Raw genomic sequence first — 16,790 nt, forward strand, 5'->3', positions numbered from 1 at the left:
GGGGAGGAGAGAACAAAGGGAAAGGTCTGCGATAGGGTGGAAGGCAGGAGAGATTAAATGACAAAAAGGGCAAGGCAAAAGGGTGTGGTAATGGGACTAGAAAAGGAATAAAAGCTGGGTCCAGAGGAGCTGTAAATGGCAGCAGCAAAATAGCAGAGCGGGAGTGAAGCTTTGAAAACCTAGGAAAGCGGAGAAGGTTGCAGTGTCCCGGGAATGTGGCGGAGGAAAGGCAGGCGGACTCCAGGGGTGCAGACCACCCTACTGGCCATGTACCGATAGGGGGATCCTCGCCCAAAGCCCCAGCCTTCACCTCCTCCTCTCCCAGTGGCCCCGCTGCAGCGATCCTCCATTACCAACGCCTGCTGTCCCAGAGAAAGAACAACATTGTGTTCAGCTTCAAACCTTTATGCAATTAAAAAGAAAGGAAAAACTGCCAGTGCTGGAAATCTGAAATTAAAAAAACCCATAATGCTGGCAATACATAGCAGGGCAGACAGCGTCTGTAAACAGACAACGATGGCTTAGTGTTTTATGCGTTGTCCCCTTGTTAAAACAGTCCCGATGAAGAGTACACCTGAAATGTTAACTTACTGCTTTGCTTTCAGATGTTAATAGATCTGTTGTGCATTTCCAGAATGTTCTATTCAAACCTACGTGCTCTTGCTCTTGGATTATAATGTAACGTTTTAATAGGTAAAACATGAGACTTTTCAATGTAGGAATAAAATGTGTTTACTGTTTGTTCGTGTGAAAATTTACATCATGAAAAGTATTTGTTTTTCAACTAAATTAATGTTTTTTTCTTGAGATGGTGAATCTGTATTTTAATTTAAAAATATTGTGCTCAAAGTGATGATTTAATTGCCAGTGAATGAAACAAGTTCCAATTCAGGCATCAGCACCAAGCATTGCCAGGTCGGGTGCAGCACAGTTCGATGCAGAGTGACATTTCCTCTGCTCTGCCTGAGAAGGGCACCCTCTGCTTGCACCAGTTGTGACATTCTTTCCTTTTCCGACACCATTCAACGTTAGGTCTGTCAGTGAGATTGCCACTCCGCTCTGCATTTGGGGCAGTTTTGTGCTGTAGGCCCATGACCAGTGGACCGGGATTGAGAGACTGTCAAACTCATTTCACAGAGGACCCTTCCAGGCAGCACACGGAGGAGACTCTCATTCCATCAGACTGACCTGGAGTCGACCCTCCGTTCCAGAGGTGAAAGGTCACCGTGTCTCCTAGCTCCCCTAATATTTCAATTTGTTTTAATTAGCTTTTTGTTTCAGTTACTGTTTAAAAAAGGTAAAAGATGTTATTTTTACTTACAATGCAATTTTTGGTGTGCAATAGGAATCTACTCATTCCAATGGGGTTTCCAACAGAAAGACCGTGGGCAAGGTTTTATGTCAAAATTTACAAAGCTCAGGGACTTCCGAAGATGAAATCCAGCATCATGGCAAATGTAACAAAGGCATTCATGGGAGACAACAAGGATTTTGTGGACCCATATGTCATCATCACCTTTTCTGGTCAAAGGGTATTACCTTTAAAATGATTTTTCTGCTTATTAGCACTTTTATTGCACCAGTCTGCAACTTCACCAAAGTGATTATGACATGAAACAGTTTATTTGAGACAGATGCTAAATAACTTTATTAATTAGTCCTGAATAGGATTCCTGCGGATTGGCCTACTAGGGGTCTTGCCTTTTATTATGCTACATGTTACTTATTACAAAACTTGAGGGCTGATTTTACCCCTGCCTGGCAGGCGGAAACCGGGTGGGTGGGCAGTAAAAAAGGGCCGCAGCGACTTGCACCCTCCGATTCCGCGGGTTGCAATTTTATTCTGCTCTTTTGAGCAGGCGAGCTGGAAACGCACACTGGAAGGCAGTAGAGCCCTTCCTTAAATATGCAAATCACCTGCAATTTTAATCCAAGGCCTGCACGGGAAGCCATCATGGCTTCGGGACGTAGGAGCAGGAGTAGGCCATTCAGCCCCTCGAGCTTGTTCCATCATTCATTGCGATCGTGGCTGATCTGTATCTTGACTCCATCCACCCACCTTGGCTCCATATCCTTTTATACCCTTGGCTAGCAAAGATCTATTGAACTCAGATTTAAAATGATTAATTGAGCTAGCATCCACTGCTTTTTGTGGGAGAGAGTTCCACACTTCTTCTACCCTTTGTATGCAGAAGTGTTTCCTAACTTCTCTCCTGAATGGCCTGGCTCTAATTTTAAGGTTATGTCCCCTTGTCCTAGACACTCCCACTAGCAGAAAATGTTTCTCTCCCTCTACCCTATCAATTCCACTCAAAATCCTAAAATCTCATTCAAATCACCCTTTAACCTTCTATATTCCAGGGAATTCAAGCCGTGTTTATGTAATCTCTCCTCATAACTTAACCCGTGGAGCCCCGGTAACCATCTGGTTAGCGTCCTCACCAGGTCAGAAGATGCCTAGAAAGGCAAATTATTTTCAAACCCTCAAATTCTGCCATTTTCCCGGCAGTCCCGCCTCCATACCTGCCTCCCCAGGGCTGGCAAAATCACCCCCCAAATGTTGAATTTGGCCGGTTAAGATTCCTTTTGAGAGCCCATGATGTGAAAGTTGTTGGAAAGTTGTCGGATTGGAATGGTTTACTCTCTCCACTCTGTTCGTGACAGAGACTCTCATTCTTACTATTTCCTTCTGGTCATCAGGGCCGAACGTCTGTGCAGAAAAACTGTGCTGAACCTGTCTGGAATGAACAGATCATTTTCAAAGAAATGTTTCCACCACTCTGCCGTCGAGTCAAAATTCAGGTGTGGGACGAAGGGAATGTTAATGACGTTGCCATAGGAACTCATTACATTGACTTGAAGAAAATATCAAATGAACAGGATGGAGATAATGGTGAGAACCACTTATAGAGTCATAGAGGTACAGAAGGAGGCCACTTGGCCCATCAAGTCCACGCCAGCTCTCTGTAGAGCAATCCAGCCAGTCCCATTCCCCCGCTCTATCCCTGTAGCCCTGCAAGTTTATTTCCCTCAAGTGCCTATCCAGTCTCCCCTTGAAAACATTGAGTGGCTCCGCTTCCACCACTTCCGTCGGCAGCAAATTCCAGGTCATCACCACTCGCTGCGTAAAAAAGTTTTTCCTCACGTCCCCCCTGTATCTCTTGCCCAAATCCTTAAATCTGTGTCCCCTAGTCCTTGTACCATCAACTAGTGGGAACAGCCTTTTCCCGTCTAGCCTATCCAAACCCGTCATAATCTTGTACACATCTATCAAATCACCACTCAACCTCCTTTGCGCTAATGAAAACAAATCCAGCTTCTCCAACCTGTCCTTGTAGCTAAGATACCCCATCTCCAGAACCAGTCTGGTAAATCTACTCTGCACCCTCTCAAGGGCCTTCACATCCTTTCTAAAGTGTGATGACCAGAACTGGATGCAATACTCCAGTTATGGCCTAACCAGCGCTTTATAAAGGTTCAGCATAACTTCTCTACTTTTGTACTCAATACCTCTATTTATGAAGCCCAACATCCCATATGCTTTGTTAATCACTCTCTCAATATGTCCTGCCACCTTCAGGAACCTATGCACATTAACTCCCAGGTCCCTCTGTCCCTGCACACTCTTTAAAACTGTGCCATTAAGTGTATATTGCCTCTCCCTGTTCCTTCTGCCAAAATGCATCACCTCACACTTCTCTGTATTAAATTCCATCAGCCACTTGTCTGCCCATTCTGCTAGCCTTTCTATGTCCTGTTGCAGTCGATTGGTATCATCATCACTGGTTGCCACACCCCAAGTTTGGTGTCATCAGCAAATTTAGAAATTCTACTCTGTATTCCAATATCCAGGTCATTTATATATATCAAAAAAAGCAGTGGCCCCAGCACTGACCCTTGGGGAACACCACAGTCTACCATCCTCCAGTCTGAAAAACAGCCATTTACCACAACTTGCTGTTTTCTGTCCTTAAGCCAATTCATTATCCAAGCTGCCACTGACCCACCTATTCCATGAGCCTCAATTTTGTTAACCAGCCTTATAAGTGGTACTTTGTCAAACGCCTTCTGAAAATCCATGTAGACAACATCCGTTGCATTCCCTTCATCAATCCTCTCTGTTACTTCATCAAAAAATTCAATTAGATTGGTCAAACACGATCTGCCTTTTACAAATCCATGTTGGCTCTCCTTAATTAGCTTAAACCTCTCCAAGTGCCCGTTAATTTTTTCCTTGATTATTGTTTCTAAAACTTTACCCACCACTGATGTTAAACTGACCGGCCTGTAGTTACCAGGATTGTCCTTCCACCCTTTCTTGAACAATGGTGTCACATTTGCCACTTTCCAATCCTCAGGCACCTCCCCCACATCTAGGGAAGATTGGAAAATTATGGCAAGCCCTTCCACTATCTCCTCCCCCAATTCCCTTAGCAACCTGGGATGCAAGCCATCTGGACCAGGTGACTTATCCACTCTAAGCATTCCCAGCCTTTCTCGTACATCCTGTCTATCATTTTCACCCCTTCCATTGCTTCTACCTTTTCCACTTCTGTCAACTTTGTCAGGAAAACTTGTGAAATTTCTCAGCAAAAAATCAATTTCCTGTCAAAGAAAATGTTCCTTTAAATTTTCATTATAAAATAAATGTTATGTAAGCATTTAATGATTGACTAGGCTCACTGGAGTTCAAAATAAAAACTATTGAATGCTTGATAGTTAAAGCCATTACATATATCGGCAGCAGCAAGATGGTGTTTTTGTTGATAATATTGCTATTCTCGATTTGTATATTTAAGACTTTCAAATGAATTCTTCAGATTTCAGAAGATCTGCGAGTTATAGTTGTGGCAAAAAATATAAATAAGGTATTGGCTCTCATCAGGAGGGTGACAAAATACAAACCGTAAGAGTTACAAGGGGCAATTTTCTTAAATTGCACTCCTGGCTCAGAATCGCGCCTGCTGGCATTGGCAGCCAGGAATTTGGGGGCACCCCCAACAATTTTCCAATCATTAATTTTAATAGATGGAACATTGTGGAAAGTATGGCAAAATTTCTGATCTGTGCTTGTGGTGGGTGAGGCTCCATGCCTGGTGCACAATTTGAGAAAATGACCACTATATTATAGTGGTTCGACCCCGCTGGGAATACTGTGTGCAATTTCAGGGCACTAAATCAGAGGAATGATTTTATTTCCCTTGAGAGGGCACGCAGATGAAAAACAAAGACTATTCTTGGTGTGGAATCTTTAAGTAAGGTATGGTTTAGAAAATAGGCTTGTTTCTTTGGAAGAGAGATTTTGAGATGATGACATTGAAATTTTCAGGATTATGCAGAATTGATAAAATCGATTTAAGCAAATTGTTCATTATGATGAAGGATTAAAATTCCAGGGGATTGAAGTTAAAATTAAGCAATTAGGAATTAAGAAAAGTCAGATGGAACACTTTCCCCAAAGGATAATATAGTTGTGGAATGAGTATTTAGGGCAGAACATTAAAGCAGACTGTTTAAATGAGTCCAAGAGATGATTAAATGCATTTTGGAGGGAGAAGGGACTGAAGAATATAATTAGGAGACAGGTGGGTGGGGTTGAGTTCTGAAAATGGAATGGGCTTGTGCCTAATGGCCTTTGCCTAAAAATTCTTTGTATTCTTATCATTAATTCAAGAAAAAAGGATGGCTTGATAGTTACAACACTAGTCTTGGGAGTACCTACCAAGAGACCCAAGTTACAATTGTAGCCTCGAATGACTATGAGATTTGGGATATTTCCAGAGGGATAGTTTTGCTGAGTTTTCTAGCAGAAGCAAGATAATCTGGTCTGTGAGGTGGGGCTCGGTCCCTTCCTTCACCATTTAAGTGTGACTCCTGGTGGTTAATCGAGGAACATTGTTAAAATGATATGCATGCAGATATCAAATGTTGGACCTTCCCACCTCCCCTCCACACTGAGGAGGAGCATAGTTTGGACAGTGAGGCTACCGGGGGAATGAGAGTGTGGGTGTGTGCGGTGGTGGAATACAAATAATAAAGACAAAAACAAATGAACAAAAACATTAAATAAAATGTTAATATTACAAAATCAAAAAATGATATAAAATGAAAATTGATATCCAGAAAAACTTCATTGTGTGCTCCTTTAAGGATTTTTGCCAACTTTTGGACCAGCGTGGATCAATTTGTACGGCTCAACCCGCAATTATACCCTAATGGATGATAATCAGGAGCTCAATATGGGTATTGGAGAAGGAGTATCATTCAGGGGCCGTCTCCTGATTGAAATTACAGTGGAGATTCTGGCAGCCGGGGCAGCTGAGTCAAGATTCTCTAAGGTTGCAAAGGAATTGAAGATTGTGCCTAAAGAGCCCAAATCTGGGAAAGACCAAAAGACGTCGCCCACAGCTGAAGAATCCAAAACCTCGAGCTCTTCTGATAAGACAAACTCTACTGAAGTTGAAGTGGAACCAATAGAGTCTTCTTCTTGGGTTTGTTTTACAATCACCATAGAAACATAGAAAAATAGGAGCAGGAGTAGGCCATTCGGCCCTTCGAGCCTGCTCCGCCATTCAACACGATCATGGCTGATCCTCTATCTCAATACCATATTCTCGCTCTCTCCCCATACCCCTTGATGCCTTTTGTGTCTAGAAATCTATCTATCTCCTTCTTAAATTTATTCAGTGAATTGGCCTCCACAGCCTTCTGTGGTAGAGAATTCCACAGGTTCACCACCCTCTGAGTGAAGAAATTTCTCCTCATCTCAGTCCTAAATGTCCTACCCCGTATCCTCAGACTGTGACCCCTCATTCTAGACCCCCCAGCCAGGGGAAACATCCTCCCTGCATCCAGTCTGTCTAACCCTGTCAGAATTTTATACGTTTCAATGAGATCCCCTCTCATTCTTCTAAACTCTAGTGAATACAGGCCGAGTCGACCCAATCTCTCCTCACCAGTTCTTTCATGTTAATCTGGGGATAAGTGGAGAAGGAATGAAGTTGTTGTCTCTGTTACTTTTTTTCCTTAAAGTTTATTACTGATACATTAATTTCAAGTTTGATTGCAACCTCCAAGACTTTTGTTGGAATCAGAAGAAGCAGAAAGGTTAATTTCAGATAGTTTCATGCTAGTTCCCTTTAATTTAATTACTTCACGGGTTAGGGTTTTACTTATGAGAATTACAGACACACATTAATCTCTTACTTAGTTTCATAGTAAAGCAAAATTGTTTAAACATTTTGTGCAGCTCACATACTTTTAATGGTAACAAAGGTCTATTGAGCTTTTGAAAATTTAAAATATATATTACACATTGTCAACCTTATCATTGAGATTTTAAATGTTTCTTTTTACAAGAATACATGGATTTGAATCTGTATGCAGCGCAGGTACAGTGTCAATAATGAATGTTAATTTTCACTAACTTAATCCAATTTGTTCCCCCTTAGCTTTCTCCAATAGTTATTCATTTCCAGGAAATTAGAAATGAATGATACAATTAGATGCTTAACAAGGAAGGTGGCAGGACAAGTTGATAAGGCTGTTTTTAAAAAAAATAGCAAATGGAATCCATGGCTTTATAAATAGAGCCATAGGGCTCGATTTTCCAAGCCCCGAGGAGGCGGGTTTGGAGGCGGGAGAGGTGGGAAAATTGCAGAATCGGGGGGCAGGAACCCATCCCGCCCCCAACCCGCCTCCGTGCCAATGTCCCAGGAAGCGGGTATCCGACCTGTGCTGGGAGCCGCCTCCCTGAGGCGGGAAGGGGATTAGTGCCAATTAACTGCCTGTTAACAGGTAGTTAACAGGCAGTTTTTTGCCTAATCCCTATTTTTAGCCCTGAAGTGTGGGCTGTCCGACAGCTCCGAACCACACCAAGTTAGCGAGGCGGACCGTTGGTCTGCAGGGGTTGGAGGGGTCGAGATGTCCATTGTGCAGGTGAGTGATGGGTGCATGTGTGCAAGGGGTAAGTGTGTGAGGTGAGTGTAAAGTGTTTTAATAAGTTTTACTTATCTTTACTTTCTCCTGCAGGCTTCCTTCCTTCAGTTCTTGGGAGTCCCTCAGCTCACCGGCACAGAAAGCAGAATGGCCGCTGAACTGTCAAAAGCTGCAGCCTCTGCTTTCTGGTCTGGAGAGATCTCTAACTGAGTCTGAGTAGAAGGACTCAAGTTAGAAGACAGATTGTCAGTGTTTGGCAGCTTCACAGAGCTGTCAAACGCTGATTTTTCATCTGTCAATAGCTCTTGACAGATGAAATGTCAATCGCTGATGTCACCAGTAACCAGGTGTCCCTTAATTGGCCTGTTGAGCCCGCTGGGTTGGCCACAAGTTGATGGAGGTGGGACTACAACCCAAAAAGTGGGAGTCCCGCCTCCAAAAGCTCCCCATTGACAAAATTGAGCCCATAGAATACAAAAGCAAGGAAGTTTTGCTGAACTTTTATAAATCACTGGTTAGGCCTCAGCTGGAATATTGTGTCCAACTCTGGGCACCGCACTTTAGGAAGGATGTCAAGGCCGCTGTTGTTTAGTTTTGTCAGGATATGGAATGCTCTTAAAAAACCAAGTCCAGACCTAGGCATCTAGGTTAAAATGGGCTATTCCGTCAGTTCAATATGTTTAACCTTCCATATCGTTCTGCTCAGGAATGCTGCCACTGTCGCAGGAAGTCTCTTCAGCTCTATCAGGCTGCCAGCTTCACCACTGTAGGAGACTCCATCTCAGAAGGCACAGCTAACCTTCCCCACATACTCGGTTGTCCTAGTTGTAAGCACATTTTGTATTGACCAGTAATATATCTACCAGTAGTTCAGAGGTCCGCAGTGCAGAACAGCTACATTGCTCCAGCTGACGTACTGTGTGGAGTGAGCAGCTGCTGTGTGCAAACCAAGGAGGTTTGAAAGTGCTCGGTGCCATGCTGGTAATAAGTACATTAAAATGTTAGTGAATAAAGAAATTCTGTACTATTATAATGAAGGTTTTACTACACAGGGTTAGGAATGAATGGAGTTGGGTGGCGCACTCCAGGTCCTCCTGGCTCCACAGAGAGTTTTTAAAAATGAAATCTAACTTACCTTTATCTGGCTGCTGAAGAATGCTGAACGTGGCCGGCCCAATGCCTGCTCTGGCCATTGGTAACTCATCTTGTAGAGGGGTCCTTCCACAGGTGTCAGGCCCTGCATCAACAAATTCAAGGAGCCCAACACATATATTAGGCGGCTGCCAGGACGTTTAAAAAAATGAGTCCTAAGCATTTAGCAGCAGGACCAATGGCTGCGCAGGCTTGAGCCGTCCCACTGCTAAATTAGTATACTTTGTGGTCGCTTTACACCCAAAAAACAGGTGCAACACAAACCAACTTCTACCCCTTAATATTTCACTTAATATCTGATATTAAGTTCAATAATATATTAAGTGTGATTTCAATCCAAATAAAAGGCATTGGGGAAAAACAAAGTTTAGGAAAGGAAGAATGGCAATAAATATTCCCATTTTAAAAGAAATCCTGTTCAATTTTATCTCCGCTACTTCAGTCATTTGGAAAAACTGGACGAAATACAGATTTTATGATGATTCTGTATTTACTGTTTATCTTCTCAGTATTACCTGCTATGACTAACACATGCCTTTTTCAGATTGATGAGGAAACTGTACAAGATTTTCTTCTGTTTGGTACGATTTTTGAAGCAACAATGATCGACAGGAAAATTGGTGAAAAGCCAATCAGCTTTGAGGTATCTTTAGGTAAGAAGACACAATTTGCACTCTTTACTTACATGATTGACCATGAAAGATACTCAAACCAGTGTTTTGCTGCATCAGTAAATGCTGAATTGTGAGCACAGTGATGATCCCGAGCAGTCACCGAGTGCAGGGTGAGAAAGCATTTCACCCTACAATGACACAATGACATTTTATTCCAATGAACAGTAACAGCTGTTCAACAATGCCTCCCTCACAACAACATACCCTCCAGGGGAACGGTAGGGAAGATATAAGAGGAAAGCTGGGAGTATGCACACACTCCACCAACTTCAGATACAGTAGAAATAGTGAAACCCATCTTCACCCTTGGATAAGGTCGGGTGGCGCCTGTGCACTCCCACTCAGTCTCTTATGGCTACTGCCAATAAAACACAATCACCCTGAAGCAGGTAATGCTACCACACTTGTACATTCAGTGCCAACATTGACCGGCATCTTCCACTTCTGCATTCCCATGCCCATGATTTTCCATTTATTAATTTTAATGGGTGCAAAATTGTGGTCTGGGTTGGGGGTGTGGGGGCAGTTGCAGCAAATGTTTGTGTGATTGAAGTGTACAACAGCATCCGTATATAAACCGGTGTAAAATTGTGAAAAAGTAAAAACACAATTATCCTCCCTACATCCCTCTGAACTTGGTGGAATCTATTCTTTCCTCATTACTCCTACAATGGCCAGGATTTTGTGGTTAAAAATAACGGTGAGGCTAGTAGCACTCACCGCTATTAAGGAGTAAATCAGACGGCAACTTCCGGCGACTGCACATGTGCAGTTAAACGCGGCAATCAGGAAGTTGCTGTCCGAGTTGCCCTGTGTAATGTATATGCCTTTAAGGGGGGAACTATGTTTTACAGCTCATGTATACTGCAGTACCGGCAGTGACCACACCTGTATATAGCACTGAGTAGTAATCTGTACAGATCAGTTGCAGTGTGAGCTACGTTGAGTAAACACCTGTTGTGCCGTTCTCCGCAGTCTGTGTCTTATTATACACGGATGCAACATTGGCGACGAGGCAGGTTCGAACCTACCTGCAACTCTGCATCACCTCCCGGGGATTCGTTCTTGGAGATCAGTGGATTGGAGGTCAAGGCCAGAGACTCGGGCGTCGACCACGGGCAACCGCCCAGTCATCCAGCAGAGACTTGAGAAGTGCGGGGGAGGCTGTCGAGAGCCAGGCTTGGCTTTCCAGTCGAGGTGGTCCAGCGAAACGGGCTGGCAACAGGTAGTGCGCAGGCCCTTCCCGGACAGCGGCGGGCTAGAGCCCGACCGAGCAGCACAGCAAAGGGCCGAGCAGCGTCGACGGGGGAGAGAGAGAGAGGGCAGAGCGCACAGGGTACAGCCGGTGTTCAGGGGCCGAGCAGCGTCGGAGAGAGGGAGAGAGAGACGCGCAGAAACCAGCGAGGCGCCACCATTGCCACGAGGACCACCGAGAGTGGCGTTGGCAGCAGCGCAGGAGAAGCGTGCGAAACCTACAGGGCGCCACCATTGCCACGAGAACCGCTGGGAGCGGCGTTGGCAGCAGCAGGGGAGGAAGGAAAGCGCGGGAGACGCCATTTTAAGCCATTGGGAGACACCATTTTAAATCACACCCAAAATGCCGAAGAGTGGCAGTATCACCGCATTTGACAATGAAGTCAAAGATTGGACTACATATGCCGAACGAATAGAGGTGTACTGCAAGGCAAATGAGGTGTCAGATGACAAGAAAGCGTCGGTATTGTTAAATTTAATGGGTGCAAAGACGTATGGTTTATTACGAAATCTAGTAACCCCAACGAAGCCAATGGAAAAGAGTTTTGAAGACATAGTAACGATACTAAAGGAACATTTAAACCCCACACCGCTGCTGATAGCAGAAAGATTCAAGTTTCACAAACGGAACCAGCATAAGGATGAAAGCAATGCTGATTATTTAACAGAACTGCGCAAACTATCGAAACACTGCCAGTTTGGAGCGGGACTGGCAGATACCTTAAGGGACAAGTTTGTGTGTGGGCTTCAAAGTGAAGGAACCCAGAAATGGCGTTTATCTGAAAAGGACCTTACGCTGGAAAAGGCTTTCAGCATTGCGGTATCATATGAAGCAGCAGCACGGGGCGCTGCAGAGATACAACAGAGACCGCAAGAATATGGCACAAACGAAATGTCATATGGAACAGAGAAGTGCTATCGCTGCGGCAGAACAACACACGACCAGGATGATTGCTGGTTCAAAGACAAAGTGTGCAGGCAGTGTGGAAAAGTAGGACACATAGCACGAGTCTGCAGGTCGGGAAAGAAAACCAGCAATAAGAAACCTACCAAAGGAAAGTACAAGAAGGTACATAAGATGACGGAGAATAGTTCAGACGAACAAAAGAGTGATAACGACTCCGAAAGCAGGGAACTGAGTTGTCTGAAACTACATAATGTGATCACAACGGAGGATCACCGAACCATTTGGGTCACTCTCAAGTTAGCAGGAGTCCAGGTAAAGACGGAATTGGACAAAGGATCAGCCCTAACAGTCATAAACCAATGGGACTACGAGCGGCTATTCTCACACATACCCTTGAGAGACACAAAAATTATTTTGAAGACGTACACGGGGCAAAAAGTCTACCCCAAAGGAAAAATAAGGGTGACCGTTATATATAACGGTAAGGAAACACCAAAACTAGACCTGTATGTATTGCAAGATGGAGGACCACCATTACTGGGACGTGAATGGATCCAGAAAATACAACTGGATTGGCATTCCATACAGGCACTGACTGTGGCTGACAAAAAGGATGACGACGTCACACCTGGGCGACTGTCAAAGATCCTAACTGACGCGAAAGAAGTGTTCCAGCAAGGACTCGGAACACTAAAAGGCATGACGGCGACAATTAAAATTGAAGAAAATGCAAGTCCAAAATTTTTTAAGGCCAGACCGGTACCTTATGAGATCCGCCCAGCCGTCGAAGCAGAGCTGGAGAGTCTGGAACGTTCAGGTGTACTGTCCAAGGTAGACTGGAGCGAGTGGGCTACACCCATCGTCCCTGTGATGAAAAAGTCATTGAGCAGCACGCCTGGGGAACCAAGGAAGGTTCGCATCTGTGGGGACTTTAAGGTAACAGTGAACCCGGTCCTTCACACCGTACAATATCCACTTCCGCGGATTGAAGATATTTTCGCCTCGCTATCTGGAGGGAAACGCTTCACTAAGATTGATCTGGCCCAGGCGTATCTGCAAATGGAGGTAGAAGAAGCATCAAAAAAATACCTCACAATCAACACCCATAAAGGTCTCTACCAATACAACCGGCTGGTATTCGGGGTAGCATCAGCTCTGGCTATTTGGCAGAGGGCAATGGAACAAGTCCTGCAAGGGATCCCAGGGACCCAGTGTTATTTGGACGACATCCTGGTCACGGGCGAAAATGACAGTGATCACCTTGCCAACCTGGAGCAGGTGCTCACTAGCTTGCAGGAATATGGGCTCCGAGCTAACCGCCCCAAATGCGAGTTTTTTAGAAAACAGATCTCGTATTGTGGCCACGCTATCGATAAAGAGGGGTTACATAAGTCCCCAGAGAAGATTGAGGCAGTAGTCAAGGCTCCAGCACCGGAAAATGTGTCACAACTGAGGTCGTTCCTCGGGCTGGTAAACTACTACCATAAGTTCTTGCCAAATTTGTCTACAATACTACACCCACTGAACACCCTACTGCAAACGGGTGCCATGGAAGTGGAGTGACGAATGTAGACGAGCTTTCCAGAAGAGCAAAACACTAATCACATCGAAAGAGGTATTGGCCCATTACAACCCGGCATTACCAATTCAGTTGGCATGTGATGCGTCACCCGACGGCATTGGAGCGGCGCTGTCGCACAAATTCTCGGACGGCTCAGAGAGGCCAATAGCCTTTGCGTCACGATCACTAACCTCAGCCGAGCGTAACTACGCCCAGATTGACAGGGAGGCCCTCAGCCTAGTGTGGGGAGTGAAAAAGTTCAATCACTATCTGCACGGGCAGAAATTCACCTTGCTGACTGATCACCAGCCTCTTGTCTCCATTTTTAATCCGAAGAAGGGCGTTCCGGTGATGACTGCGCAACGACTACAAAGATGGTCACTTTTTCTAGGGGTGCACCACTATGAGATTGAATATAAGGGCACGAAACAGCATGGAAATGCTGATGGGCTATCATGCCTGCCACTGCCTACTGCGGAGGAAGCACCAGCAGTGGATCCTGTCAAAATATTCCATTCGACTATAGTTGAATACCTACCGGTAACTAACGCTTGTATCGAAAAGGAAACCCGAAATGACCCGACACTGTCTCGGGTATATGATTTGACGGTGAAGGGATGGCCAGCACATGGCGACTCACTGTTGCCAGCATTCTCGACAAGAAGAGAACAGCTGTCAGTGTGCCGGGGGACCTTGATGTGTGGATCCCGAGTGGTAATTCCACCCAAGTTAAGGGATAGAGTGCTCAATGAGCTTCATGAGGGTCATCTGGGAGGGGTAAAAATGAAAAGCCTAGCCAGGGCTTATGTGTGGTGGCCGGGAATCGATAAACAAATCGAGGACCTGACCAAGAGCTGCTCAGGATGCCAGAAAGTCCAAAATGCACCACCACAGGCCCCTCTACACTCATGGGAGTGGCCCTCATCTCCATGGCAACGGGTGCATATTGATTTTGCTGGTCCATTGATGGACTCAATGTTTTTAATAGCCGTGGATGCGCACTCGAAATGGCCTGAGGTCATCAAAATGTCCTCCACCACCACGGAGAAAACTATTGCAGTCCTACGGACCACTTTTGCCAGGAATGGCTTGCCAGAACAGATTTGCTCCGACAACGGACCACAGTTTGTGTCCGAAGAGTTCCGGAGGTTCGTGAAAAAGAATGGGGTAAGGCATTACACATCCGCCCCGTATCATCCAGCCACAAATGGATTGGCTGAGAGATTCGAACAAACCTTTAAGAAGGCAATAAAGGCTATGTACAATGACAACATTCCGCTGCAGCACAAGGTGGACAATTTCCTGTTCTCGTACCGGAATGCGACACATGCAGTCACCAACCAGGCCCCAGCCATGATGTTCTTTAACCGAAGGTTAAGATCTCGCCTGGATTTGCTCAGACCTAACGTACGAAGAGATGTTGAGAGTAAGCAATTCCAGCACATCCATGAGAAGCCAACAAGGAGCTTCAATGTAGGGCAGCCAGTCTTGGCCCGCGACTACCGAACAGAAAAACGGCAGCCAGGAACGATATGCACACAGCAGGGCCCACTAATGTACACAGTGGACGTTGGGGAGAGCATCGTGAGACGCCATGCTGACCAGATCCTAGAGTCACAGGAACAAGTCAACCCCATGCCTCGCCCATACGTACCTGGTGATGAACCCGACGTACAGGTCGCATCTACCCCAGAAACAGTAGCATCGGAAGCTGATGAACCAACCGACGACAGGGGGCCAGAATCGCCTCCGCACCAAGAGCAAGACACTCGGGAAAGGCGCTATCCAGAAAGGATCAGGAAGCCTCCCCAAAGACTGAATATATAAATAGACTATTTTCAGCTAATGTTGCATGTTAAAAGTGTTAATTGTAATTAGTTTGATATTTAATTGTTAAATGAGTGTTATGGTACTGTTAATCTAAAAGGGGAGGAATTGTAATGTATATACCTTTTTAAGGGGGGAACTATGTTTTACAGCTCATGTATACTGCAGTACCGGCAGTGACCACACCTGTATTAGCACTGAGTAGTAATCTGTACAGATCAGTTGCAGTGTGAGCCACGTTGAGTAAACACCTGTTGTACCCTTCTCCGCAGTCTGTGTCTTATTAAACACGGACGCAACACCCTGCTCTTCCAGAGGCTTCCCTGGAACAGTATCTCGCTGAGAGACGCGGCATTGAAACAAATGCAACGACGTGAAGTTGCTGTACTTATGTTCACGCAGGTCCCACGTCCCCTGTTAGGGATTTTTAAGAACCGTAAGTTCCAGTGCAAAAGCCCACAGAAAGTCTATGGGCAAGTGTAAGTGTAATGAAGGGCGAGCAGCGTTCGTTCACCGCTGACCGCAAAATCCGGGCCATTAATAAATTTACAAACTTGAAGTGTAAAGGCTCCTTTAATCGTCTTACTTCTTACTAGTAGAATGAGGTGCTGTGAGGAAGTGTGTGTATGCATCAGGAGCAAGGACATTTAAGAATGAACTTTGCAGGGTCAAACACAGGAAACAAGCAGAGATAAATTTAGGTCGCATAATAAATAACTGAGCAATTATTGGACCAAAAGGTCAGAATGAGAAGGGGAAGTTATGTGTTGCATTTCATTTTCATAGGGAATTATGGAAATGTTATAGATGAAGTTGCTCCACCTACTCCAATCAAATGGCGGCCACCAGAAATGAATGAGGGAGAAACTGCGTCTCTGTTGCGTGGCAGTGGATTAGATCAAACACCCGAGTCTGACAAGCCGACTACCACACCTGAGAAGCCACTGCTAACTGAAGGCAATAGGTAGAGAAAAATATTCTATTCTATTTCAACAAAGTAAAAAGAATCCTGTAAAATCTGGGATATTGTTCACTCTGATGCAAAGGTTGCAGCTGCTGATTTTTGTGGTGAATGGCCGGTTGGCAAAGCATTGATTGCACCACTGTGTAAGCTGCACCCTCAGGTTTGCAAGTCAGAAGCAGCTGCCTGAAGATGTAACTTTAGCACTTGGCACTTCCATACATAACTAAATCCATGTGGTAAATACTACGTGAAACTGGTTCCACTAAGCTGAAAGGACTAACCAATTAAACCAAAGTCTTGGTAGAGCAATGCCAAACTAGTCTCCGTGTAGACTGGCTTCAAAACTGAAAGCTTAGTTCCGCACATGCACACTCCCATTATGCTGGCATTGTACTCAAATTTCTTTTGCCAGCACTAGGCATTGCCAGTGGGCAGGCTTGCCCCAATGGTGTTCCTGGGCCATGTTAATGGCCTGGGACAGGAAATTCCTTCCCGAGTCTGTCTTTACTGCAA

The 16,790-nt window shown here is 45.0% G+C and overlaps 1 protein-coding gene across 1 annotated transcript in view; it reads left to right on the top strand.

Annotated features, from left to right (window-relative positions):
• LOC147115184 (fer-1-like protein 6) overlaps positions 1-16,790 on the top strand; it is a 233,904-nt gene that overhangs the window by 24,486 nt on the left and 192,628 nt on the right. Inside the window, exons 9-13 of the mRNA XM_085993989.1 lie at positions 1,346-1,532; positions 2,701-2,893; positions 6,151-6,491; positions 9,635-9,743; positions 16,100-16,277. Coding sequence (XP_085850115.1) covers positions 1,346-1,532; positions 2,701-2,893; positions 6,151-6,491; positions 9,635-9,743; positions 16,100-16,277 — 1,008 coding nt within the window. The remainder of the gene's footprint in view (positions 1-1,345; positions 1,533-2,700; positions 2,894-6,150; positions 6,492-9,634; positions 9,744-16,099; positions 16,278-16,790) is intronic.

Source organism: Somniosus microcephalus, chromosome 7 (genome assembly GCF_052327205.1).
Source record: "Somniosus microcephalus isolate GS21.2 chromosome 7, FLI_Smic_1.0, whole genome shotgun sequence".
NCBI classification, from domain to species: Eukaryota; Metazoa; Chordata; class Chondrichthyes; order Squaliformes; family Somniosidae; genus Somniosus; species Somniosus microcephalus.